Below are 26,300 nucleotides of genomic sequence, written 5' to 3' on the forward strand. Positions count from 1 at the left end.
TTACGCTCAGGACGCACTGAATCCACAAATAGGCAATATCACATTTAATATTTTTTTTTGGAAAAGACATTGGCATTCACTTGTATGCACATCATCACGTTGTCCAAAAAAGTATGCATACAACCTATCTGATGAGTGGTAAAAACTGTGAAATATTTTATTGCATGATCATGAACATAGAAATCGACTTTTAAATCATCCAATACTGGACAACTCGGTCACTTTTGCGCAAACAAATAAATAATTTACGGCCATTTTGAAAAATGGCTGTCAACTTGGATTTTCAAGTGGCTAAGTTTTTTTTATCTGAAAAGATTCACCATTGTGGCTATCTCTGGCCAGCTCCAAGCTTGATTCACAAATTTAACGATCCCTGTGAAAACAGCACATATCTGTTCCACTCACGCTGCAGGTTCACAACACTTATCTCCCTCTCTGCGTCTCCCCACGCACTGCTCGAATTTGGAATGCCATCCCATTGACCCTTTCCCAAATGTTTACATTAACCTTTCTTAATTAAATAAACGTAATAACTATTGCACCTTTACTAGTGCTCAGCAACCGTCATCAACAAAGGTAATGGTCGAAAGTATTTACCTCCATAACTGTGCAAATGATGAATCTTGTCATTCAAGAACAAAACTGGTAGAAGGAATATTCAAATTTAAAATAAATTATACATGACTGGGTAGGTTTTCGCGATTGTACTGTATAGATGTGTGATGTGTTTTTGAGCTGTACATTGTTTTGTTGGGCATGATATCCACGTTTCTCTCCAAGCGGTCGGAGCTTCTGCAGAAAATGAGTGAAACATTGGACACCATATCCAGCAACAGGGAGTTCAACCCAGAAAGCATGCGAGAGCGAGATGCTGTATTATTTCAGGCACATTATTAAACCTCACCACATGGGGACGCTGCCACTTATCACAAGGGCGATGCCATTCCTTTGAGGGTCGCAGTCCACTTCGAACGTCAAACGCCAACTGAGATCCGCAATTTGCTGGAGTGCGCATCAAAAGTGACAACCGTCTCCCTCAAACAAAGATCTAAATCACCAACAACAACAAACGCCATTCGCCACTAAGTGGTGGTGACGTCACCATGGCGCTTGTGTCAGGCTGTGTGCACAATGAGGTCATTAGACTGGTCGCAGACACAATGGTGACATCTCTGACGAAGTGGAACCATCGGATGCCAAGAAAGTGTCTTTGGAATTGCATGTGGAATGACTGCAGCTGATCCAATCAGCTTGAAGCATTGTCCAGGGCTGGGCACCATACAACAAAACCGACAAAACACAGCACTAGTAAACTCTCTATTTGTTGCAGAGATTTAAACGTTTCTAGGACCAGATGCGGTTCAGACCATTAATTAGTCTGAAGGCCAGTCCGATCCGGCGCATGACATCAGGTCTACATCGTCTATCGCCGGTCAGTATGCAGATGATAGGTAAAGAAATTCCTTCGCTTGTTTGGCGGCATTACCGTTCATTATGCAGGGTGCTTCTGGAGGTCCGAAGCCCAAGTTCCAGACTTTTGTTTTCTGCCATGAATCAGTCTCCAATTTTTCTTGCATTGTTGGGGACATGTTGGAGGACTGTAGTGTGAATAGTTCAGAGCCAAAAGCCGCCTTCAAATCAATGTAAGCGACATGTGGTAGGTGATAGAACTCGATGCAGTTTTGCAAGTCAGTGAAGTGCAAGCACAGCATCCGTCGTAGACTGATTGATCTAACATATAAGGGCACGTTTCGATTTAAAGCTTTCGTGACTGCAAGGATTCATCTTCTTTGGTTCTTTCAGTAAAGTCACGTAGAATGAGAATAATTATTTTATTATTTTATTCTCATTCTATGTGACTTTAGCGAAAGAACCAAAGAAGATTAATGAACATTTGCAATGCATTTATTCTCAGTTTAACTCAGCCATTTTTTCACGTACGTGGCCATCATGTTTCCTAAAGGTGATATGATGTCAGATTCATCTTTCTTGATTTGCGCCAGTGGTCTCCAACAGCCGAGTGTCGAGACTCCTTGGTGTCTCTTTGTTGCTGTCCCCGTTCACTCGACACAATCCTGGGCCTTCACTTTATTCGGCTGCTGCCGTAAAAACCACCGTGTCCCCAGAATGGAGGCACCAAGGGTGAACAAAGAAACACAGAGCAAGGCCACAGCAGACACGATGCAGCCTGGAAGTCCTGCATAGGGAGGGGATGATCAAGGATCAGGGTTAGAGGTCACTTGTGGAACCCACCAACAACTACACTGTTACCACCTTCCGACTCAGACATCTGAGACATTCAGTGCAGGGCTCTCCAATTATGAATGTTTGTCCTCTGGCTATTTCGTGTACCGAGCTGATATCAAACAATTCTTACACTGGCCTTAAGAAGATACGAATCTGGCACGCATGGCCACTGGCAAGTTATTGATGTGTTCCTTGCATATGATACGAGTCAGTTTTAGTCAAACAGCTTCATGAGGTCATCGAGATGATTGCATGCGATGTTGGTAACACGCCTCAGATTCTGCAGTTGAAAAGACCCGGTGCCTCATGAGCTGTGCCAGGCTGCCTCAGCATGGCCCAAGTTTGGCTCAGTTGTACAGTGGAAAAGAGGTTTGGAATGGTTAAGCTATTATCCATCACATCAATGCCAATCTGTATCAGTATTAATTTTAGACAAATGACTATGAATTATGAAGTTCCACTGGGATACATTCTTGATGTCTTCCATACACTCCATGTGAGATCAATTACTAACAAATATTACCTTAGACACCATCATCATCGATGGGCAGTTAGTCCATCGTTTTCCACTGTACATTTCGTCATTTATTTCCACTTTCCTCAGGCTTGTGCCAATATGTTCAGGTAGTGGCACATGTTTCTGGCACTAATCTGTTATGTCATCATTACATTCTCTATTAGCTCTTTTTCAGGTTCCTTCCATTTTTCTGAACATACTTTTAATTTTCCTGTTATTGTCGATCCTTCATATGTGTCCAAATGGTGCCAGGTTCCTTCTCATCACTGCCTCCATCAGGTCTTCTATGAGCAACCTTTTTCTTATGTCTACGTTGGTCACTCTTTGGGTCTACTTTAGATGCAGTATCCTTCTATACTACATTTTGAATACCAGTATCTTATCTCAGTCAGTCTTTGCAATATCCAAGTCTTGCAGGCATACAAAGCTGCACTGAACACCTGTGTTCTTAAGATGATCAGGTAAGTCTTGGAAGTGATTTGCTTCTCCAGATGTTATTTAATCCAGCGATTACTCGGTTTGCCTTTGCGATCCTCGCTTTTTATCTTTCATGCAATGGTTATCCTTTGTCAATAGACTGCCCAAGTATAGAAATTCCTTGACATTCACAATCTTTCTGATTTCTATTATTACTTCATTCTTAATGTCCTCCGTTTCGAACACCATTGCCTGTCTTCATGATATCACTCCTCAGTCCTGCATCCTTTCCTAACTCAGCATATCAACACTTCTCTGCAGTACGACATAGCTTTGTTCCATCAGATATATATCTCAGATAATGTTTTATTTGTCCTTGCACAGATATTCATGCATGGTATCCATCACTCTTTCCGAGACATTGACAACGTTGTTTGGTGATAGTGGGTCTCCCTGTTTCATACTTTTTGTTGGGAACCAGTCTCCTTTTTGCTGTCTAAACTTAAATTCTGACTTTGAACTTTCACCCATATTCTGCAGAATCTGTCAGACTTTTCTGTCCTCCGTATGATCTTAATGTTGACCACATTGCGTCTTCTTTAGTCGATTCGAATGCTTTCTGGAAATCTGTGAAACATTTGTAAACCAGCCTATTATTTTTCTGCTATTAGCATTAACATCAAGATTTGATGTATTGTGTTCCTATATTTCCTAAACCATGCCTGTTTATCCACTAAATATTCTTCAGCCTGTGCTTTTAATCAATGCAATAGAATTCTCATTAGTACCTTCTCCATGTGGCTTATTAGTGGGTTGGTTCTGTAATATTTACAATCAATGACCTTTCCTTTCTTGGGTATCATCACAAGTATGGATTTTGTCCACTCTTCTGGTATTTTTCTTTCTCTCTAAACTTGCTTGCATAGCTCGTGGATTTATTTTACAAGTCCTTCCCTCTAGCTTTTATCATTTTTCGGCTCATGCCATTCGCTCCGAGACTTTTGTTTTTATTCCGATGTTTCCTTGCATTTTTAATTTCTTCATTCAATATTTCACCGTTTTCTTCATCTCTAGTGGTGAGGATATATTTCCTAGTTCATCCAGCAACTCTATTCTCTTCATCCGCTTCCCTATAAAAATCGTTGAAATATTCAGACGAGTTATTTTTTGTTTCTTATTTGTCCATCAAGGTTTTGCCGTCTTTTATCGCTGTTTGCCTTGGTTACCACTTCCTATTTGTGCTCTTGACGAGTTTGTAGACCTCTCTGGTCTTTTATTTTCCAGCATCGTATTCAAAGTCGCTACATTGCTTTCCCAGCTATTCTTCTTTTTCATTTCTTGCTTATGTCCTTCAATGCATAGTTTTTTGTACTTAGTCGTCCTATTCCTTTATCTTTAGCCTTATCTTTGCTCTTTTCCTGTGCCAGTTCCAAGTTTTTCTCAGATATCTATATTATTGGGTTTTACTACTACAACAGCTTGGCCCACTATCTTCATTCGTGCTAATGCCATGCTGTCTATGCTAGTGTGTTCTATTTCTGCTCTCCTGATTCTACTCGATGTCTTCTTCATATTTCCTCTTTGTCTCCTCGTTCGAGTGACTCTATGTTCCTCTCCTTCTCATATTGTATTCTGGATATACGTTTTAGTTTTAGTCGTAAGTTGCATAGTACCAAGCTATGGTTCAAAGACACATCAGCTCCTTGGAATGTCCTGGAGAGGCGAACTGATGTTTTCCAACATCTGTCGATCATTATCAGATCAATCATATTCCATTTTTTTTTCCATGCGTTGCCCTGCATGTCCATTCTCTGCAGTCTTTTTGCAATTCTTCGTATTGCATATGAGCATCTTATGTTTTTAAGCAAATTCTAGCAGTGTGAATTTGTGTTCTCACATTCCATGTTCTTACTGTGATCTCATTCGCCATTCTCAGAATATTCGTTGTTCTGGTTGCTTTGTTTTCTAACGGTGTCATAGCTGCTGCTACATTACAGTAGCAAGTTGTTTGACCCAATCCCGGTTGCTCGATTGGGGATGCGGACCTTGTTAACCCATGTGACGGCAGAGCTGGTATCCTGTGGTCGTGAAGTGCATTGGATGTCGTTTGTCTTTTTTTCACCGCCTAATTATGAGCACCCTTTCATATATCTGAGCTGTCAAAAATATGCAAGCCAAGATTGATAGTATTTACCTCGATAATGTTGTCTGATATGTCAGATATACTCCCTACATCATTAAACGTTAACATAGCATGAGCTAGAATATCTGGGAGAAGACACCCACTACTCTCTATGAGCAGTTCAAAGTACCCACCCAAGCCAAGCCGCGGGGAATTAGGCAACTAGCATAACCAGGCAACAGCCAGATTTTAGTTGTGTCGGGTGGTGGCGGGTTTAACGACACATTTGTATATAATTACGAGATATAACTCAAAATAACTGTAATATGGATGATATCGGTCGCGAAAGCCAACGTGTTAAACTGGCTCACAGTCTCCGTGCATCCCAGCTCAAGCGAGCGATGCATGTTACTCCGTTCCATTGCAGTGGTGGAAATTCCATGTTTCTATGGTGGGATTTTTAGCATTCTCCCCTTAGGACGATCAGTTGAGTTCCTATTATGACTGCGTGATTATTTTTCTGCTGTAAATTTCCACATGATAAGCCACTTTTTTCTGAAAACTAAGTGAATACCTCAATGGGCTTTGCCTGGTAGTATGGGGATGGTTTAGTTGTATTTGTGATTTGTTTACTCTTCTTTTACTTTGCACTACTGTCGTGTTTTTGTACTGTTTGTTGTTGTAACGTTCTTACCCCGTGCCCCCTACTGGACATCTGTGAAAAAGATCTTCATAGCTCATTGGACTGCTCCGGTAGTATAAATACAGATTCTGATGCCTGTAACGCGGCCCTATGGCAGTTGGTAAATCACGCAAATTCGTGAAACTCCATCGTTATCCGTGGGCATCGCAATCGCAATGTCTTGACTTGCAAGGGTACAGTGGTATAGCAAGTGGATTACTTTGGTTTCCTGCACTTGTGTGTGGAAACTGTGCGACATTTTCTAAGCCGTTTTAAGACGAAATGTGTATGAATAATGCTATTTAAATCTAGTTATTTTATTATTAAATTAGTGAACATAAAGAGATGATCAAATTCCCGAATGGAATTTGAATGTGTGGGGTGCCACTAGCATACAGTGAGGGAAAAAAAGTATTTGATCCCCTGCTGATTTTGTACGTTTGCCCACTGACAAAAAAATTATCAGTCTATAATTTTAATGGTAGGTTTATTTGAACAGTGAGAGACAGAATAACAACAACAAAATCCAGAAAAAACGCATGTCAAAAATGTTATAAATTGATTTGCATTTTAATGAGGGAAATAAGTATTTGACCCCTCTGCAAAACATGACTTAGTACTTGGTGTTAAAACCCTTGTTGGCAATCACAGAGGTCAGACGTTTCTTGTAGTTGGCCACCAGGTTTGCACACATCTCAGGAGGGATTTTGTCCCACTCCTCTTTGCAGATCTTCTCCATGTCATTAAGGTTTCGTGGCTGACGTTTGGCAACTCGAACCTTCAGCTCCCTCCACACATTTTCTATGGGATTAAGGTCTGGAGACTGGCTAGGCCACTCCAGGACCTTAATGTGCTTCTTCTTGAGCCACTCCTTTGTTGCCTTGGCCATGTGTTTTGGGTCATTGTCATGCTGGAATACCCATCCACGACCCATTTTCAATGCCCTGGCTGAGGGAAGGAGGTTCTCACCGAAGATTTGACGGTACATGGCCCCGTCCATCGTCCCTTTGATGCGGTCAAGTTGTCCTGTCCCCTTAGCAGAAAAACACCCCCAAAGCATAATGTTTCCACCTCCATATTTTATGGTGGGGATGGTGTTCTTGGGGTCATAGGCAGCATTCCTCCTCCTCCAAACACGACGAGTTGAGTTGATGCCAAAGAGCTCCATTTTGGTCTCATCTGACCACAACACTTTCACCCAGTTGTCTTCTGAATCATTCAGATGTTCATTGGCAAACTTCAGACGGGCATGTATATGTGCTTTCTTGAGCAGGGGGACCTTGCGGGCGCTGCAGGATTTCAGTCCTTCACGGCGTAGTGTGTTACCAATTGTTTTCTTGGTGACTATGGTCCCAGCTGCCTTGAGATCATTGACAAGATCCTCCCGTGTAGTTAGGGCTGATTCCTCACCGTTCTCATGATCATTGCAACTCCACGAGGTGAGATCTTGCATGGAGCCCCAGGCCGAGTGAGATTGATAGTTCTTTTGTGTTTCTTCCATTTGCGAATAATCGCACCAACTGTTGTCACCGTCTCACCAAGCTGCTTGGCAATGGTCTTGTAGCTCATTCCAGCCTTGTGTAGGTCTACAATCTTGTCCCTGACATCCTTGGAGAGCTCTTTGGTCTTGGCCATGGTCGAGAGTTTGGAATCTGATTGATTGATTGCTTTTGTGGACAGGTGCCTTTTATACAGGTAACAAGTTAAGAGTAGGAGCACTCCATTTAAGAGTGTGCTCCTAACCTCAGCTTGTTACCTGTATAAAAGACACCTGGGAGCCAGAAATCTTAAGGATTGATAGGGGGTTAATTAATTATTTCCCTCATTAAAATGCAAATCAATTGATAAAATTTTTGACTTGCGTTTTTCTGGATTTTGTTGTTGTTATTCTGTCTCTCACTGTTCAAATAAACCTACCATTAAAATTATGGACTGATCATTTCTTTGTCAGTGGGCAAACGTACAAAATCAGCACGGGATTAAATACTTTTTTTCCCTCACTGTATGTTATCTCCATTGCCTTGTATACAGGAGGTCGTGGGTTCTATCCCCACCCTGACGATGCCTGCTGTATATTTGGAGTATGTGTGTCTCTATCTCTCCCCGTGGTCGCCTGGACTTTTCTCTGGGTCCTCCGATTGTTTTCCCTCCACATTTAAAATCAGCATCACGCATCTAGGTAAGGCCCACTGAGCTATGTAGCTCTTTTTCAGAAGCGACCTGGCCACAAACGATAGCTACACGAAATGGCTTATCACGTGGAAATTGATATCAGCGGACAAGCACTCTAAACGTGTGACGTTGTATTTTAATGTGGAGGGAAAAACCGGGGGACTGGAGACAAAACCACACGACAACGGGGAGTACATGATGTCACCCAAAGGCAACTGACACCACCGTTTGAGGGAAATGTACCGACGTGACGCCATGTTAGTGCCATAACTCACAGTGACGTCATATTTCAACAGATTTGAATCAATGCTTTTTTTCAGATCGTACAACATTACAAATCCCTCCTTCCTACATCGTTACTCATTAGCACGGTACTGTATAGGCTTGGAGGGATGTTTGGAAATACCCTCTCCTCTCTCTTTCCTAAACGTGACCAATTTACAAATCGATCACAAAAATAAAATATTCAGGCATCTTTGAGCAATAATTATTTCATCTGGAAAAATATCAATATAGTTATATTTTCAGATTTGGTAACGATAAACTGAGTACTACTTTGTGGGCGAATCGCCAATGGTTATCCTATAAAATAGACTCTCTTCCGTGATGCTCTGGAATTTCTACTGCCGTTTCTGGCCTGTAATTATGCGATGAGCCCCGATGCCTCAATGCTCGTGCATTTCCGATGACAGGGGCAAAGAAAATGTGTGTATAGCACAGAGAGTGAAAAGCAATTAAGGTACCCACAGTGAATTGCTTGACTACGTGCGATAAAAAAAGTAGAGGCAATAGTATTGTGCAAGAGTTGCACCACTAACTTCTATTAAGTTTAATTTCTATCATTTGGAAGCCGTGTTAATGGCTTCTTACCATACTCTTTGGTTCTTTCGGTAGTGTTGGGTGAAGTAATCCAAAGACGTCCAGTGGCGCTTCTTCTCGAGCCGCTGGTGTTGATAACACAGGAGTAATTTCCACCATGTGCTCGTGTAACGTTATAGAGTGTCACATAGCTGGAGCCATGCCTAAGGTCCAAGTGTCCCTCGTACATCACGTGGCCCAGTTGATGCACTCCGCTAGAGACTTGTGAGTCCTTGAATTTGTGCATTCCAAATGAACAGCACACACGCGCATTAATAATCCATTAGCATCGCAAAATTATCTTTACAGGAATATAATTCAGCTACATCCCTCTAAGAGGGTTACTGGGTTTCAGCATTCCACAATAAAACAGATTTTTTTTCGGGTATTCAGTTCGATGTCTTAGCATGGTTTCCCTTGACTTTTTTTTTATTCAGGCAAGCCCAGATATGAGTTTCAGGAGTGGTTATATCAGAATTAGCATCTTTATACTACGGGAGGAATCCGATGAGCTATGGAGTTATTTTTCACAGGTGTCCAGTATGGGCGGGTCAGCAAGTTACAACAAACACAATACACAAAACACGATTGGAGTGCAAAATAGAGAGTAAGGTAAGAAAGTCACTAATCCAAGGCGGCACTAGAAGCTGTATGGATTGCAGCAATACCATCAGCGGTGATGCGTTTGATCGTTTGGGCTTCACCACAGTCGCAGTTTGGTGACTCTTTGATTTTCCTTTTATAGAACAACGCGTATGCCACACATCTCATGCGCTGGGCCCGAACGCGGTTCAGCGTGATTTACTTCGACGGTCGGGTCCTCAATGAAATGTTGTATTTGCCACGTTCATAGCCACCCACCCGGTGTCTTTATATTCGGTTGCCAGAGAGTAGGTGCGTATCCAGAATGGCTTCCTGGATTTAAGCCTAGGGCGTGGGGGTACCTTTATGTCTTAGTAGGCGAAGTTTTCCACGATATTGTTGTACTCCCTGAATCGTTGCGGCATCATGGTGGATGTTGGCTGGAGCGATGTCCGCCAGCCTGACAAGCCACGAGAGTGGAGTGGATTTGAAGGTGCCGCTGATGATACTAAGTGCAGTGTTGATTTCAAGATCGACGAAGTTTGTGTGAGGGCTGACACCCTACACTGCAGCACAAGTCCACTGCTGTAGAGTGGACTGGGAGCTGCATTGATATCTTAACGTGTGGGGCGTAGCTTCCCCATGTTGTTCCCGTGAGTTTCTGGAAAAAAAATACTCATACTTTTGTTTTCATTCTGGCTTGTTCAAGGTGGTGCTCGTAGTTGAGCGTCCGGTCTAGGGTACCTGGGGTGGTGGTTGTGTGTTAGTGGTGTTATGCAGAAGTTGATTTTTAATGTTTTCGTGGCTTGCCTGTTGTTCAGATGGAAGACGGAGACGACCCTCTTGGAAGCATTTTATATTAGGCACCAATTTGTGAAATGTGCTTCGAAGATCTTGAGATCTTATTAGATAACTTTTCCAGTGTCCTCTATTGCCCGGCTTTGGTTGCCAATGCGATGTCGTCCACGTATGTGAACTTACGGGAGGATGTCGCTTGAATCTCATCGGTGTAGAGATTGAACCACACTGGAGCAAGAACAGATTCCCACAACAGTCCATTGTTCAAATTTAGTGGGCTGCTGGCAGCCTCACAAAGGTGAATGGTGAACCATCGGTCGCTCAGCATTTCAGTGATGAGTCTGATAGTTGGGTGGCAAGGCAAGGCTGTCGCGAGCTTCAGCATGAGACCCTTCCACCACACCATATCATATGCTGAGGTGAGGTTGATGAATGCTGTTCCTGTTTTGAGCTAGTGCTCAAAACCGATCTCAATGTAACTTGTTTAAGCTAGCACCTGGTTGAAGCAATTTTTGCCGGTTCAGAATCCGGCTTGTTCCTTAGGGGTTATGTTGTCAAGCATAGGATTTAGCCTTTGGAGCAGGAGCTGCTCCATTCGCTTGTAGCCGACGCTGAGGGGGGAGATAGGGTGGTAGTTTGTGATCTGCGATGTATCCTTGCTGAGTTTAATAATGGCTATGATCTTAGCCACGTTCCAAATGAAGGAATAACTCCAACAAATTATTCCAATGCCATGATGTAACTCGGCCATGCAGGGCGGATCAGTGAGATGTGAAGGTCATTATTGAAGAATACAGCAGCCTAAGTTCGCTATTTGTAAAGTTGCCAGAGGTGGTTCTTTTTCCCGGCATAGCATTACCATTATGATCCCGCGACACAAAACTTGGATCAGGCATGTAACATTTTTTCCTAGTGTGCTGACTTGAACGTGCCACTGTCTTTTGCGTCACAGAGCAGGTGGTGGCCTTCTGCTGCTGCCCATGATGTTTGTTGCTCAACTGCTTTATCATTGGCGCTGTAGCCCCATAATGTTTGGTAGCTCTTGAAGTCGCCAACGTGATTGGTCGGGTGACTTGGTGGTGGTAGCATCGGACATGGCGATTCAACACCTGGAGGCTTTTAGACGTTAACCACAGTTATGGCATTGATCTTGATGGCGATGTAGTGGGGCGAGTTGTTGGCTGTGACCTGGGCCATGTTTCGGATAGTGGCTTGCAGTCATGTGGGCATATTCACTTATTTTCAAACGGGGCACTCTCGTTCCAGATAGGGTTTTTTTTTTTCCCAGCATCAGGATGTCGATGTCTTGAATCATGAGAATCTTTGCGATATAATCGCATTTCGCACTAGAGAGGCCCTCAAAGTTCAGCTGCATGATTCTCAGCGATGGGCCGATATTCACATTACTTTTCTTATGAAAAGGACCATTTCTAAAGCTGATTTTGAAGCCGGGATGCCTTGTGGGGCATTTGGCCACCAATTTAATGACATTCCTTGTGCTCTCGCATGTGGCAGGGAAAATCGTGAGCAGGTTATCATCTTCTTGTCAAGTTAAAAACACCACTAGATAAATTATATTATGTACCGCGGTGGTAAATTATGGGTAAAAAATGCATTAGCAGACACAGGTGTGGTCACAATCTTCTGATGGGGCACTCCAGTGGCCACGGTGTTTGCCCTCTGGGCTGAGGACCCCTGCTGCCCCAAGGACAACCAGGACCTGGCATGCCGGGTTGGCCCGACCCCCTGAGCTGAGGTTGTCTCCCTGCTTGACAAGCTACAGGTGCCGTGGGCGGATTTATCAAAGGTGGAGGCCGATCGGCTGTGGGAGTTACTGCGAGAGTACGCCGACGTGTTTAGTGAGCACAATTCGGATGTTGGCTGGATGGACCTCGTCAAGCACCAAATTGACACAGGTGCGGCCTGACCCATTAAACTCCCCAGCTACCGAGTGGGCGCTCCCGAACGGGCCCAGATGATGGAGGTGGTCGCAGACACGCTCCTCGATAACATAATCCTGCCCTAATTGAGCCCCTGGTCCGCCCCGGATGTGCAGGTGACGAAAAAGGATGGTTCGACATGGTTCTGTGTTGATTATAGGATGCTGAACGTGGTTACCCTCGGCAATGCCTTCCCCATCCCCCACATCGATGATACCTTTGACAGCCTCGCGGGGGCACGGTATTTCTCCACCCTATATCTGGCGTCCAGGTACTGTCAGGTGGAGATGGCAGAGGAGGATCGGCCGAGGACCGCGTTTACCACCCAGATGGAACTGTTTGAGTTCTGTGTGCTTCCATTCGGACTCACTAATGCACCTGCGACGTTCCAGCGGTTGATGGAGTTGGTGATGTGGGGCTTACAGTGGGAACAGTGCCTGATTTATCTGTATTATAGTGTTCAATAGGTCGCTGCCTGAACACTGGTCCAGGTTGTGGGAGGTGTTCCAACGACTGCAAGCAGCCCATCTCAAGCTCAAACCGTGTAAGTGTTATTTTGTGCAGCACAAGGTGGGGTACCTCGGACACCGTGTCAGGGAGGCAGGGGTGTGTACCGACCCAGAAAAGATAAGTTCCCTAGTGGAATGCCTGTGGCCGAGGAACCTGACGTAGATTAGGTCATTTCTGGGGCTAGCCACTTATTACCATCAATTTATGAATGGATTCAGCAAGATTGCGCGTCCCCTAACCCAACTAACTTCCCCTAAGATCCCTTGCCATTGGGCGGAGGCCTGCCAGACTGCCTTCACCACCCTCAAGGACCACCTCACCCATATCCCCACCCTGGCTTTCCCTGACTTTTCTGCAGATTTTATCCTAGACACTGACACCTACAGCAGTGGGTTGGGCGCCGTGTTGTCACAGGTGCAGGATGGGGTGAAGCATGTCATCGCATACGCCAGCTGGACCCTGAGCAGGGCCAAATTGAACTATTGTGTGGCCCGTCAGGAACTGTACGCCGTGATTTTCGCGTGCAAGCAGTTTCGACCGTATCTGTATGACTGGAGATGTCACGTGCGCACTGACCATTATGCTCTGAAGGTCCTCCTCACTTTCAAGGAACTGCGGGGGCTGATGGCCCGGTAGCTGACACAGTTGCAGGAATATAACCTGCAGATCGAGTACAGGGCTGGACGGATGCACGCGAATGCTGATCCGTTGTCGAGGCGACCCGCGGTGTGCCCTGAGACACGGGCCGAGGAGGCCTGCCCATATTTCACGGGGGGCACTGCAGACAGACGGCGCTCCCCCTTGGAAGCCCTAAGACTAACCCCCTCTGTCAAGTAAGAGCACCGTGTGTGTCGCAGAGGTCCCTGCCGAGAGGGCCAGGGGCCCAGGGGGCCAGCCGGCGGGCACATGATCTTGCACCGATGGGCCAGACGGGATGCTCTGACCAACCCGGCCGGATAAAAGAGGAGGTCGGATGCGCATTCTCCAGCCTGGACAATGAGCAGCTACGACAGGCACAACAGCGGGATCAGGACCTGGAAGTGGTTGAGGCGGCACTGCGGGAAAACGCCACCTGGAGTGGGTTGTACTCCCGGTTGTGTGTGAAGGATGGGGTGGTGCAGGAACTAGCCAAAGCCGGGCAGGTTGGGGTGCATCTGTGTTCCCGCCTAGGTGCGGCCACACTTGGGGTTCATGGCAGGGAACAGCGCACTCGGGAGACCCTGCATCGCCAGTATCTCTGGCCCAAACTAAAACCAAGACGTGGCCGCCTAGGTACAGGGCTGCCGCACTTGTCAACAGTGTGGGCAGAAACCGGCGTGGCATCAGGTACCCCTGAGGCCGTTCCGCGTCAGCCGGGCGAACCAAGTTGATTGGGGTCGACCTACAGGGCCGTTCCTGTGGTCCCACCGAGCCAACCGGTACATTCTCGTGGCTGTGGAGTATTTTATGCGCTACCCAGTGTTTGGCGTTCCACCACTACAACCAGAGGAGAGGAGCCAGCCCGTTGAGCACTTGATGAGGACTCTGCGCGTGGCCCGTGGCTAGGCCTACCAGCAGGGGGAGGCCGCTGACCAGCGGCAAGAGCAGGGTGCCCGTCCCCTGTGTGGAGCCTCCCTTCTACTTAGCAGGCTCTAAGGTGTGGCTGCATATCCCGTGTGTAGGGGCCGGACAGGTGGGGGGGAAGCTGACAACCTACTGGTGAGGACCCTGGACCGTCGTGCGGCAAATCTCCCCCTGGATGGTGCTGATTCAAGACAGGGAGAGGGGTCGAGAGACGGTGGTTAACATCCGCCGATTGAAACCCTGGAGGGCGGCCCCTGCCGGAGAGGTGCCCGCCTCTCGGGTGCCTCAAAACCCCGAACCCCCCGAACCCCCCAGACCCCCCAAGCCCCCCATACCCGACAGCTTCAAGCCATACATGGGTCCCGCTGGGCCCAAGTTCCCAGCGGGCTCTGGCCCAGCAAGGAGGCGACGGGCGCGGTGACACCTAAACCCCTCTCCCCCTGAGTTTTTTACCCACCCAGGTGACGCCGAAGTGCAGGAGAAGCCTCTGTCATAGAGACGGAGACCGCCGCTGGGGCCTCGCGAAGCTGAGCCACCACCCGCGACACCAGCGACTGGAGCCGGGCGGGTCCCACGGACTCTGCGGCGCTACCTGGTTGGACCGACCCAGGTGAGGTGCTCCAGTCAGACCACGACGGGGACGGGCACCTTGGGCGGCTATGTGTTGCCACGGCCTCAAAGCCACTCTGCAAGCATCGCGAGCCCCTCCTGGCCCCCACACTGAATACACACACGCAGTGCACACATGTAGTGTCCTTGCGTGGGATAGCTTGGCACACCGGGTTTTAATCCAAAGGGTCCATAGGTTTCTCGGTGCCAGGGAATTGGCCGACCCTCGCGGGACAATGTACATCTCGGTGCCCCTGAGTTGTCTTAACAGTGTATGGGCACAAAAAGGTTAACTGGCCAGCCGCGATAAGTCATTCACGATATCGGAAGAAGCTGGGGTGGAAAAAACGAGAAAGGCAAACAATGAGATCAGCGGAACGCAGTGCCACGACCCTCCCCCGCTGACCCCTATACCAAATTCACACCCGTGTATTGACAATGGATCGCAGGAGCACCGGCCACGGCGATCCATGTAAGGGCAAAACAAAAAAAGGAACAACCCAAGCAGTAACCACGGGTAGGCGCATGATTGGCCGCACGGTGCGACGCGACCCCAGGTTTTTGAAGTCAAGGGAGTCAAAAGGGGAGCCCGGGGGCCATTCGAACAGTTGATCTTCAACATCTTGGCCGTCAAGACTCCCCTGCCATTTTGCCTTCTTCAGCCGCTCGCAGCGTCTGCATGACGCCAGCGAATGCCACTACGAGGCAGTGTTAGGCAATACTTTCTCGTCCTCTCCTCTCCGCCTCTCACAGCGTCCGTTTAATGCCGTGAGTACAGCTATGAGGTGCGTGATAGGATGCTTGAGTGAGTGGGAGCATAGACAGCAGGAGGCTAGGTTTTTCTCGCAAGATACTCCCCCTGGGTAGTGCCAACTGGGTAGCTTACCTTAAGGGATTGTGGTTTGCGCCGAGAATAAAAGTTAGCACAGAGCATAGGTGGTGTGGTGTCTGCGATTTCTGTGTGGAGCGACTGCGTGTGCAAGCTGAGACCTGGGTAGCGGTGGGGGAACATGCGGCGAGAGTGAACACGGGGTGGTAATCACAGGATCGCTATGTTTACCCGCGTGAGGTAATCGCGCAGGTGTGAGCGCACTCACAGACTTATTTTGTTAGTGTGGCCGCGGTGTGCGTGGGTGTGCATGTGGAAGCGTAATTTTTTAAAGAAATGGGGGTGGCTGTTGAGACATGGGGGTGGAGAACTTTGCAGAGGTACAAAGGAAAGGCAAGGCCATGGATGAATTTAAATTCAAGGACTATGATCTTGTAGTCAACATGCTTGTGGATATGAACCCAGTGAAGTTAGGCCAGGATTTGGGTTATGGGAGGGGATAGAGTTCTAGAAAAGACCCAAACTGAAGCACTGTTTAAATGTATAAAACTGCAACATCTGTGACTTACTGTTAACACATACACACAGTAATACCTATTTGTGACAGTCTAAATATCCATTTCATTTGTGACACTCACGTTGAGGCTCACGGTCACCGATGTAGAGGGGAGCATCCACATGACACCACAAATGTACTCCTCACGCTCCGGTTGTGTGATGTTGCACCACAGAGTGACATCACCTCGCTCATCAGCTGAGACATCTTTCTCTATAGACACAGACAGAGCTGAGAGAGACAGAAACAAAAAGGAAGAGAGAAATGTTATACACGTGTAGTGACATAGTGCCGATTGCTGTCAAGCAGCGGCAACTGCGGTGGACAGATAGTGCACACGCCGTCGAGCATATACACGGGTGTGCTGGCAGGGCAGAGGAACGAGGGAAAGGGTCACGGAAGACCTCATCGGGAAGCCCTTGGAACCCGCTAGTGGGTTCCAGAGTATAATAAAAGCAGCGGAGAGCAAGAGCTCCAGGCTGCCGGTTCTGGTAGTGGACTCGTCTCGCCGTCGCTGTTGTCTTCGCCGCCTTCGTCGCTGCCGCCTTCACTCGATAATTCCGTGGCCGGACAGCTGTTGGCTGTCTCGGTCGACGCCGTCGATGCAACGCTGTTAGGGTTGCGTCTAGGCCGGGCTGTTCGGCAACGTGAGCAAGAAAAGAGGCGATCCTGTGTGTGAATGTCCGGAAAGGTGTTACAATAAAAGATGTTGCCTCCTGAACTACCTCGTCTCCGACTTGTGCTGCAATACACATGCAAGAGCAACAGACGTTATATGTATATAGTATTATTCATGCCGATTGCATTTCAAAACGTTGTAGAATTTATATGCGAATGCTCTTTGATACAGACAGATATAGAGAAAGATACAAAACATAGAGCTAGAGATAGACAGGCAGACATGAATGCATAGTGAAGACCTAGGCACCAGCACATAAATACAGCGAAAGAGAGACCTAGAAAGGAATAATATTTGATGAAAACACCCTCTTCTGTTCATATGCTGGAATGCAAGTGGGAGTAAGGTTCAGTGCAAGATTCCCGTGATGCAGCCAAAACTGAACGTTTTTGAAAAAGCCAAACATTCACTTTGGTCGAATATTCAGTGCATCTGTAAATCTGAGCGTACCTTTGTAGAGCTTAACTTGAAAATGTGTTTCTATATCGCTATTGTTTCTGGTGCTAAACACTACACAGCTGTAGTCTCCACCCTGTGTTGCGTTTGCATTCCGGGCGACAAACACCGCAAAGTTCATTTCAAGACCGGTGAACTCAAAGGCCAAGTGGGTTGATTTAGCACTTGGATCAGGTCTGTAGTAGTTGCCAACCTGGAAGGGTTGGGGAGAGACGAGAGAGACACCATCAATTTTTAGGCTTTTAAAAAACAGGGGCACAATTCACCCTTGGCACCCCCAGTGGTTCCCGGTCTGTTATCTCTGATAACCGCCAATCTCTACCATTGGTGGGGACACATCGTCAGGTGGGGGGGGGTGGGCGTGGTCACAGTGCAGGTGGGGTCGTGGCTAAAATGAGTCAAGAAGTCGGCATGGAGACAGATCCAGCGTGACTGCTGAGTGCTCTCCACCACCTCCCTCTCGCCACTGTGGTGGGAAAATAACAAATACAACTGATTGGCAATGCAGTGGCTGAACATGCAGGCTCAGCAAACGCAGCCAAGCCTGTTGGAGGAGCTCACTGATGATGGGACTGTGTCCAGATCTTTTTGAAGGATATGTAATCTCCTCACAATCAAAGCTGATCATTATAATCAAGATGTTTTTACTGAAAAGGTTAATCAACAGCATATCTCCCCAGTGCTCATTTGTATTGTTTGCACGGGATACAACTAGAGCCATGTAAACGTATGAGATCAGGCTATTGCAAAGTCGGGAAAACTGCTATCGTAGAATGGTATAACTAACTCATAGTGTTATGAAAAATGATACCACAGCAAACCTAGTTGCTATGCACATGCAGTACTCACGCTACTCATAAACAGGAACACAGAGCAACAGGTGAAGAGAGACCCACTATGGTTTTTGCAGCTGCTGGATGTAGCTGCATTAGTTGCACGAGTATCAAATCTGGGAGGCCCGTGTTTGGAGTCAGTGGGCATCTGACCAACAGATCTTCCCCCTCAACTCCGCACACGTTATACCCCTTGGAGCAATGAGAGAGCTCCTTTTCACACACGGCCTTCGTCTTCCCATCATCAGCAGCAATGACTCCTGCAGCAGCAGAGGAGAAGGCGAGCGATGAAACATGGGGCATTATCAGCCATCATCAGCCAGCATCCTGCCACCCTTTTTTTGTGGCATCACAGCAACAGAAACATTTTAACACGTAGGCTTGAAATTGAGAGGAATAATAAAAACTTTAATCGCTCTGACAGCTACAGGCTTAGTGCGGCCTGGAAGCTTATTATTAAATAATACACATTCCATTTTGATTTAAAGCTTTCGTGACTGCAGTAATTCATGTTCTTGGCTGTTTCGGTGGAGTCGCGTTGGGGGGAAGCAATAGAATAATAGAATATCTATGTTTGTTGTTTTGTTGTTTCACTTCGGCATGGCTTTGCCGAGGGAGCTAAGAATATGAATGCACATTACAATTCCTTATAGGGGAAACACATACTAATTAACGGATTACTAACATAGCATATAATCACTAACACACATTACAACTAATTACTAATCTACAACTCATTACAAATCATAACCATTGACTGATTACTAATCGATTATATAATTACAACACCCCCCCCTCCGCCTCTAATCACTGCACCTGATATGAGTTAAATGATGACGTCACCCTGCTGCTGCTCTCTATAAAACCGGGAGCAAGCGAGGGCTTTACCATTCTGGCAAATTGCCCGATGATGCTGGATGTATTTACCAGCGAAACGTCGTACAACTCAAACTGTAAATGTTGTGGATTCACTCTTCAACACACCGGTGGGGCTAAAGTAGTGAATTATTTGTCTTTTGTCAACGTGACACTTTTTTTTTGCTGATTGACCGTGTCGGGTGGTGGAGGGTTACGACACATTTATAAATAAACGCGATCTAACCCAAAAAACCTTTATTATGAACGGAAACATTATTTGATTAAATTAATCCAAACCCATTTTGATGAACCCATCTTCTGCGTGCTTCTGTCCCGCGCAGTGTTGGCCACACTGTTTCCGCCAGCAGAATTGTAGCACTCAGCAAGTGGGGGGGAGGGACACCATGAAGTGCTGGTAAGTGAGGCAGCAGTGCTCTCTGTGTTACGGTGTGCAACACAGAGCCAAGGCCGTATTATCCAACACGCACAGTAAGCAGTGGGCACTCTGCCTAGGGCATACACAAACCTAAATGACCAACAACAAAAATGTACCATGTTTTTGATTGTATGATAAAAAAAACTGTAACCAAGATAGCTTCTTGAATAAATACATTTAAAAAAATCAATGATAGGCACCATGTATATATATAAAGAGGAGAGTTATGTCAGTGCCAATTTTTTTTCATAAGGTGAAATAGAATAATACCAAAGATTAACTTTGAGGTTTATTTTAGCAAAATTAGCAACAACATCTTCAAATGGTGTTTTTCGCACAATAAAGGGAGTGACAGCGGCGGTAGTAGTGACATGGGGCAGCAGTACCAACTGTAGAAAATTATCACTGAAGGCCTAAGAAAAAGAAGTGCCTAGGGTCGACAAGAACCTTAACCCGGCCCTGCACAAAGCCAGCCCCGAACTCAGCTGCTCGAAGAGGAGTTGCTACCATTTGAGTGCAGGTGTCTGAGATGGATGCCTGGAGCATTGTGGAAAGACAGGAGGCGATGCAGAAATCCAGAAGAGAAAGTGGTAGGCATGTATTGCAGATGAGATTGGGTTAAATAAAGGGCATCATTTGAGATATTGCAGCCCTATTGGCTTTCACCTGGTGAAATGAAGGACGTCAGTCAGCACAGTCGGATAATTTCGATGGACTCACACGAGGTTGTACAAACGACGTCCATAACAAGATAGTGAATCGCAATGGGCTCTCACTTGGTTAAAGAAAGGATGTCAGTTACAAGAGACAGTGAATCTAAAAAAACACATGCTAGACAGCGGCACACAAACACAAAGACAATACAAAGATCCCCCGTGTACCCAACAACAGACTGTTGGGGCAAGCGCTGTCCACGAGCAACTATGACGGCCGGCACGGCACACGAGGGAGTGGGTGGTCAAAACCATGCGTGGTCGCCTTTGTCTCTCCAGTGGAGATGTTTACTGCACACCACACCAGGTACTCATTTGATGGCGAGTCGACCTAATAATAACAATACCCAGCATTTTATATTAAGTGGCGGTGGCGTCACCACGGTTCCTGTGCCAGTCCAGGTGCATTTTGAGGCAACGGGAAGTGTCGAAGGTTCGGAAGGAGGTCACAGAACAGACCCAGCAGGTGCCATGGGTTGGCTGACTGAGATGCATTGTTAGATGCACCACCTGTGCGCCCTACTGTGCCAACTTGCTGTGTTTTAGTCGCCCGGCGCTCCGCTCATTGTTGTGAGCGTCGCTCCTGTGCCCTCCATTGTTGCTGGAGGGCGACTGCTTCCAGTTTCCCAGCCTCCTCCAGAGAGGCCGATCTTGACACTGCTGGTACCAGTCATCAGCAAGTCAAATCAGCTCCACATCCTTCTCCAAACCGTGCCACGCCCGTTTAGCCCCTTCTACCCGGCTTAACAGAAGCTTCTTGGGCATGCAGTGGCTGGGAATGCGGGCTACATGACCCAGCCAATGCAGCCTTTCCTGCCGGAGGAGCTCACTGATGGGACTTTGTCCAGATCTTTAAAGGATTTAGATGCACACATAATTCAGTCTGATTAAACCCATAATTTATCGTAGGAAGGCCAGCCTGAATGTTTTAAACCGGTGCAGACATTTCAACACTCGGACACACACACAGACCTCTGTGTAATCGCCACATATAACAACACAAAGCGAGGCAAAGCGTGATATAGATAGGTTTTTACCTGAAATCACCACGGCGATGATGATGATGATGGTTGCTGGCACAGAGGTCGTTAAATCCACGGCCATCGCAGCTGTTCCGTCACCGATTAAAACGTGACGACGCTTCCTCTGGCTTGTAATCTTAATCGGTAACAATTCTCCACTCGTGGAGGCGAGCCGTGGAACTCCAATGCGGATCGATTGCTACTGAAATATAAGCCACCACCACCAACAGCAGTGATACTTTTCGGTTCGTTAAACAAATTGGCGTCCCATAAATGCGCCGTTCCAGTGTAACTGATAATTCCCAATTTTGTGGCGCAGGGAGGGGTCTGTCTGGAGTTTGCGAGCTCCTATTATGCGGAGCGACGCTCCCGTCTGTGAGCTCCTCTGCGAGTCTCAGCTCCACTCCGTAACCACGAAGGGGAACTCAGACTTAATGCTCGCTGCATTCCGCTCAGGAAATTGCGGAATTGCAACATCTGTTCGGCAGCTCGCATAGATCAGCTCGGCCTGAAATCCTTATCACGTGGTGCGCTGACGATGGCGTGGGTTGTTAGCACCGTTCTAAAGCAATGGGAGTGAGACAAAGGTGGTCGGGCGTGTGTGGTAATGGCTACGCCACCTACAACTAATATACCGGAAAGACACAAGCGTTGTACCATTGCAGAAATGTTACCAAAATGTGCGCAATTTTAGGGTTGAGTCCACCTAGAGGAGAGTTAGTTTTCGAACACGCTGTGAATTGCTGCGGTAACAATACACACAGTACGTAACTGAATTTGTTGTGCAGTGTGCTAACCACTGTGCCACCGCTCCACCCCAACATATAAACACATTTTTGTATTTATTTTACCAGGTAAGGCCAACTGAGATATATAGCTCTTTTTTCAAAAGCGAAATGGCCACAAATAATACTCAACGAAGTGGCTTATCATATAGCTGCCAAATACTCTAAACACATGTTTATACATGTGGAGGGAAACGCCGGAAGACACGGAGAAAAATCCACGCGACCATTGGGAGAATGTGCAAACTCCAGATATACAGGCGTCAGAGTCGGGAACGGATCAATGATCTCCTGCATACCAGGCGAGGTAGTTAACATCTCCTAGCCAGCGAAATGGACAACTCAAAATATTCCTCGTGTAGCCTTACACGTAGCGGATATGGAAGTGGAGGTGGTCACGATAGCGGGGTGCATCGGGAGTCGGTAAAGGTAGGGGAGGGAAGAGAATAGGCAATGAATGTATCCAGGACAGAGCACTTTAGGCTGTCCTCGAGATACGAACATCCGACTTCTGAACATCTGCACTTGCAAATGTCCGGTCGCACTTACGAACCGAACCGTGGAACTTTTTTTCTTCGACGGAGAGATCTTCTGCGAGATGCAATCCCGCGTGAAACGCCCCTTCCGAAAAGCAAGCCAGCATCAGGACTTATGTTAAGTGAAAATGCAACAGATATTTCTCTTTTCACGTTACATAATTTACATTTATTTACGATACAGATTTTTAATACACATTTGTTCTTACGAGTTTAATTCGGCTTCCCTTTTTTGTTGAACCAGAACACATCCAATACACTTCCCGTATTTACAATTGAATATTGAGTTCCGAGATACGAGCAAATCGACTTACGGATGGTCGAAGCAACGTAACCCATTCGTAAGCCGAGGACCCCCGCATGATGAAACATGGGATCGCGCTAAGCCAGGTCTGCCTGCATTTATTTAAAGGCTCCTAAACTAAAGCCCGTGTACTGAAAATATTCTTCTCTAACATAACTTTCAAACCGCGCAATTAAAGCGATAATACTAATCTCATACCATACACAGTTGTGACACTATGTTCTTAATCTTCATCTGTAGATGCCAGGCTGAGTAGGAACGATTTCGAGTTATATTTTGAAACTGTGGATGGTCACTCAGTTCCTTAGTTCATGAGGATGCTGAAATCCATGGGATAGGAGCAGTGCAAGCAAAATGACGGTCTTCAGAAGTTCGTAATTACACCCTGGGGATCTACAGCGATCCCTGCTCACAGCAACAAAACTTCCCACAATGCAATGTGTTAGTAACATTTTATTATATTTTATTGAATATAAATGAGTATTTAGAAATACATTTCGATTATTGAAGGGTTTGTCGAACTCAGTGACGGCTACTATTAGGTAACTATTCGTGCTCCTGTTTAAACACGGGTGATTACAAAATAAGTTTGAAATGCGATTACCATCGGTCCCCATGGTGCAAAGTGCAGTTTCCAACTCTAATTATTAACTCCATCTCTCTGGTCACATATAGTTATGGACAATACTATGAAGAAAGTCCATTTCCATATAAATCAACTCTCATCCATATTTAATTTTAAGGCAATGTTATTGACGAATGTGTTGTTTTTTTGTAAGTTGTGATTGTCAACTGTCAACGCAATACCATCAACTTACTGCCTGAGTAGCCGATAGGAGTGAATTACTTGATAATCCCTCTAAGGTAAAACGGTAATCACAACTTCATCGTTATTGACAACGAGTTAATAACTTGATAATCCCACTACGTTGTTGACCACGAAAAGATATGGAAGCTACGCAAGAGATGACACCTCAAGTGGAACCGCCAAGTGAAATATCTGAATTGGACTCATGGACTAAGCTGGCGGTGATGAGGCAGTGGGAGACCATTGTGCATGCGCCACTATAAATAAGAAACTAATGCTGTAAGCGCAATTAATTAATAAATTATATGTGTACATATATACATATTTGAGTTAGTGGTTTCATGTGCAGCTGTGCCGGGAGTCACGATAAGAACCCACAAGCTCCCGTGCCGAGCCAGCAGCAATTTCCCCACACACACTTCACCAACTCCGCAGTACGCTACAGCGCTAAGGGTTGATAAGCGAACTAAAAGAGCCTCCGGTTAAGTCCATCACCATAACTAACGTGGTGAAGTATGGCAAAATATCCCCCATGGCCCGCATGGAGTGGCGAGGCTCTATTACAGCAGCGGGTTAACAAAATAGCTGTGCTTGTATTTGTAAAAAAATGGTCATTTAATAAGAATAATTTACAGCCGATGTTTAATGGGGCCATATACTCTTCACTATACTTTCATCTTTTGATTTAAACCAGGTACGGTCCACTGAGCTATATAGCTGTTTTTCAGAAGTGACGTGTCCATGAATGAGAAAGCTCAACTTAATCGCTCATGTGGATAGTTACATCAGCCTAGTAATCGAAGCCAGTGGTTCTTAACCTTTACTGCAGCCTTAACCCTTTCGTTCTCAATCTATAAAACATGTATAATGTTAATAAATACATGGGCTTGATAAAACAAAGCAGTTGTACTTATGTGGCCGTGCAGAATTTTTGTTTTCCATTATTTACCTTCTTAAACAATCCGGCATGTCTCACAACCTCAGAAAGGGCTTCTCGTGCACCCAAGGTTAAGAACTACGGATCTAAACGCATGTTTTTAAATGTAGATGGAAATGACGGAGGATCCGGAGAAAAATCCACGCGACCACGAGGTGAACATGCAAACCGCAAATATACAGACATCAGGGTAGGGATCGAACGCACAACCTTCTGCTTACCAGGCAAGATAGTTAATATCTCTTGGGGGCCTGAAACCCGACGCCTTGACGAGATACCAGCATGGTATACATTGGTATACTCTAAACCTTGAATAGCCAGAAAGACTATTCTGGTTTTTTGGAACCCCCCATCATGGCAAGTGGCATATTACCCTCCTAGCACAGACGCGCCTGGATCACTGAAGCCACAAGCGTAAAGGGAGGGAATGGGAGTTCAAAGCCACGTTGTCTCCTTTCCTCCAGAGTCTAAAATGAGCAAAAGGGACGAGGAGGTCGAGAGTTGGGGAATGAGAAAAAGAGAAGCAGAGCCCCTCAGGGTTCAAATGGGAACGCAGAGTGAGGAGTGGTGGGGAGCCGGCTCATAAGCCCACTCACCGCATGCAGGTTATCTTGCTTCTTAGGGCTGTTCTCGGTCTCCCCTCCCTCCCATTTTTTCACTCTTCCCCCCCTTCCCCCTCCAGCTGGTTGTTATTCTCCAACCCCCACCCCACCCCCCAGTTTCCCCTCCCCATTTACATGTCATTGTTCCCTCTAACGCGAGGTCGCTACTTTGCTGGGTCAGCGCGCACCCTATTCCCCTTCTTTTCTTCCAATTTCGTGTGATTCCGTCGTGCGAGAATGGAAGACTGCGGATTTTGTGACCTGTTGCCGGAACTTTTCAGTGGGGTATGTCGGGCTTGCATTTTATTGTACTAAAAACATTAACAAAAAAGCATGGCTTTAAGTCAGCTAACTTGAGCCACTGTGAAAAGGAGAAGAGAAATAGCGAAGTGGTGGTGATGAGACTGAAGGAAGCAGTCTCCAACTGTATAATTCATGTTTAGCTTACACGACTTGTCGAATTGCACAAGGCGTCTCTACTAGGGTCCCATATTTCTCCATGAAGCTTTTGTCCCTTCATTTGTCAGAGGTAATCAATCGGCGATAATTACCGGCGTGCTCGGACCAGGTGCACATCAAGTGGTTCGTCCATACAGTGAGGGAAAAAAGTATTTGATCCCTTGCTAATTGTGTACGTTTGCCCACTGACAAAGAAATGATCAGTCTATAATTTTAATGGTAGGTTTATTTGAACAGTGAGAGACAGAATAACAACAATAAAAATCCAGAAAAACGCAAGTCAAAAAATGTATAAATTGATTTGCATTTTAATGAGGGAAATAAGTATTTGACCCCCTCTCAATAACGAGCTGAGATTAGGAGCACACTCTTAAAGAGAGTGCTCCTAATCTGAGCTTGTTACCTGTATAAAAGGCACCTGTCCACAGAAGCAATCAATCAATCAGATTCCAAACTCTCCACCATGGCCA

General features: G+C 46.1%; 1 protein-coding gene across 2 annotated transcripts; it reads right to left on the reverse strand.

Moving 5' to 3' along the window:
* Positions 1 to 21: 21 nt before the first annotated feature.
* On the reverse strand, positions 22 to 22,040 carry LOC142907366 (uncharacterized). Of its 2 annotated transcripts, XM_076056822.1 has the most exons (6): positions 21,415 to 22,037; positions 18,434 to 18,630; positions 17,532 to 17,730; positions 16,485 to 16,633; positions 9,028 to 9,247; positions 22 to 2,197 (listed from the first exon to the last, which is right to left on the reverse strand). In XM_076056822.1, the coding sequence occupies exons 1-6, from the start codon at positions 21,479 to 21,481 to the stop codon at positions 2,061 to 2,063; spliced, it is 969 nt and encodes a 322-aa protein (XP_075912937.1). In that variant the 5' UTR covers positions 21,482 to 22,037; the 3' UTR covers positions 22 to 2,060. The 2 variants fall into 2 exon arrangements, 1 of the variants encoding a protein (XP_075912937.1); XR_012930985.1 differs by having other exon boundaries at positions 16,485 to 17,730; positions 18,387 to 18,630; positions 21,415 to 22,040.
* Between the last annotated feature and the right edge of the window lie 4,260 nt (positions 22,041 to 26,300).

The sequence above is a fragment of the Petromyzon marinus genome, chromosome 78, assembly GCF_048934315.1.
Source record: "Petromyzon marinus isolate PM22_M1 ecotype Great Lakes invasive population chromosome 78, UKy_Petmar_22M1.pri1.0, whole genome shotgun sequence".
Lineage (NCBI taxonomy): Eukaryota > Metazoa > Chordata > Hyperoartia > Petromyzontiformes > Petromyzontidae > Petromyzon > Petromyzon marinus.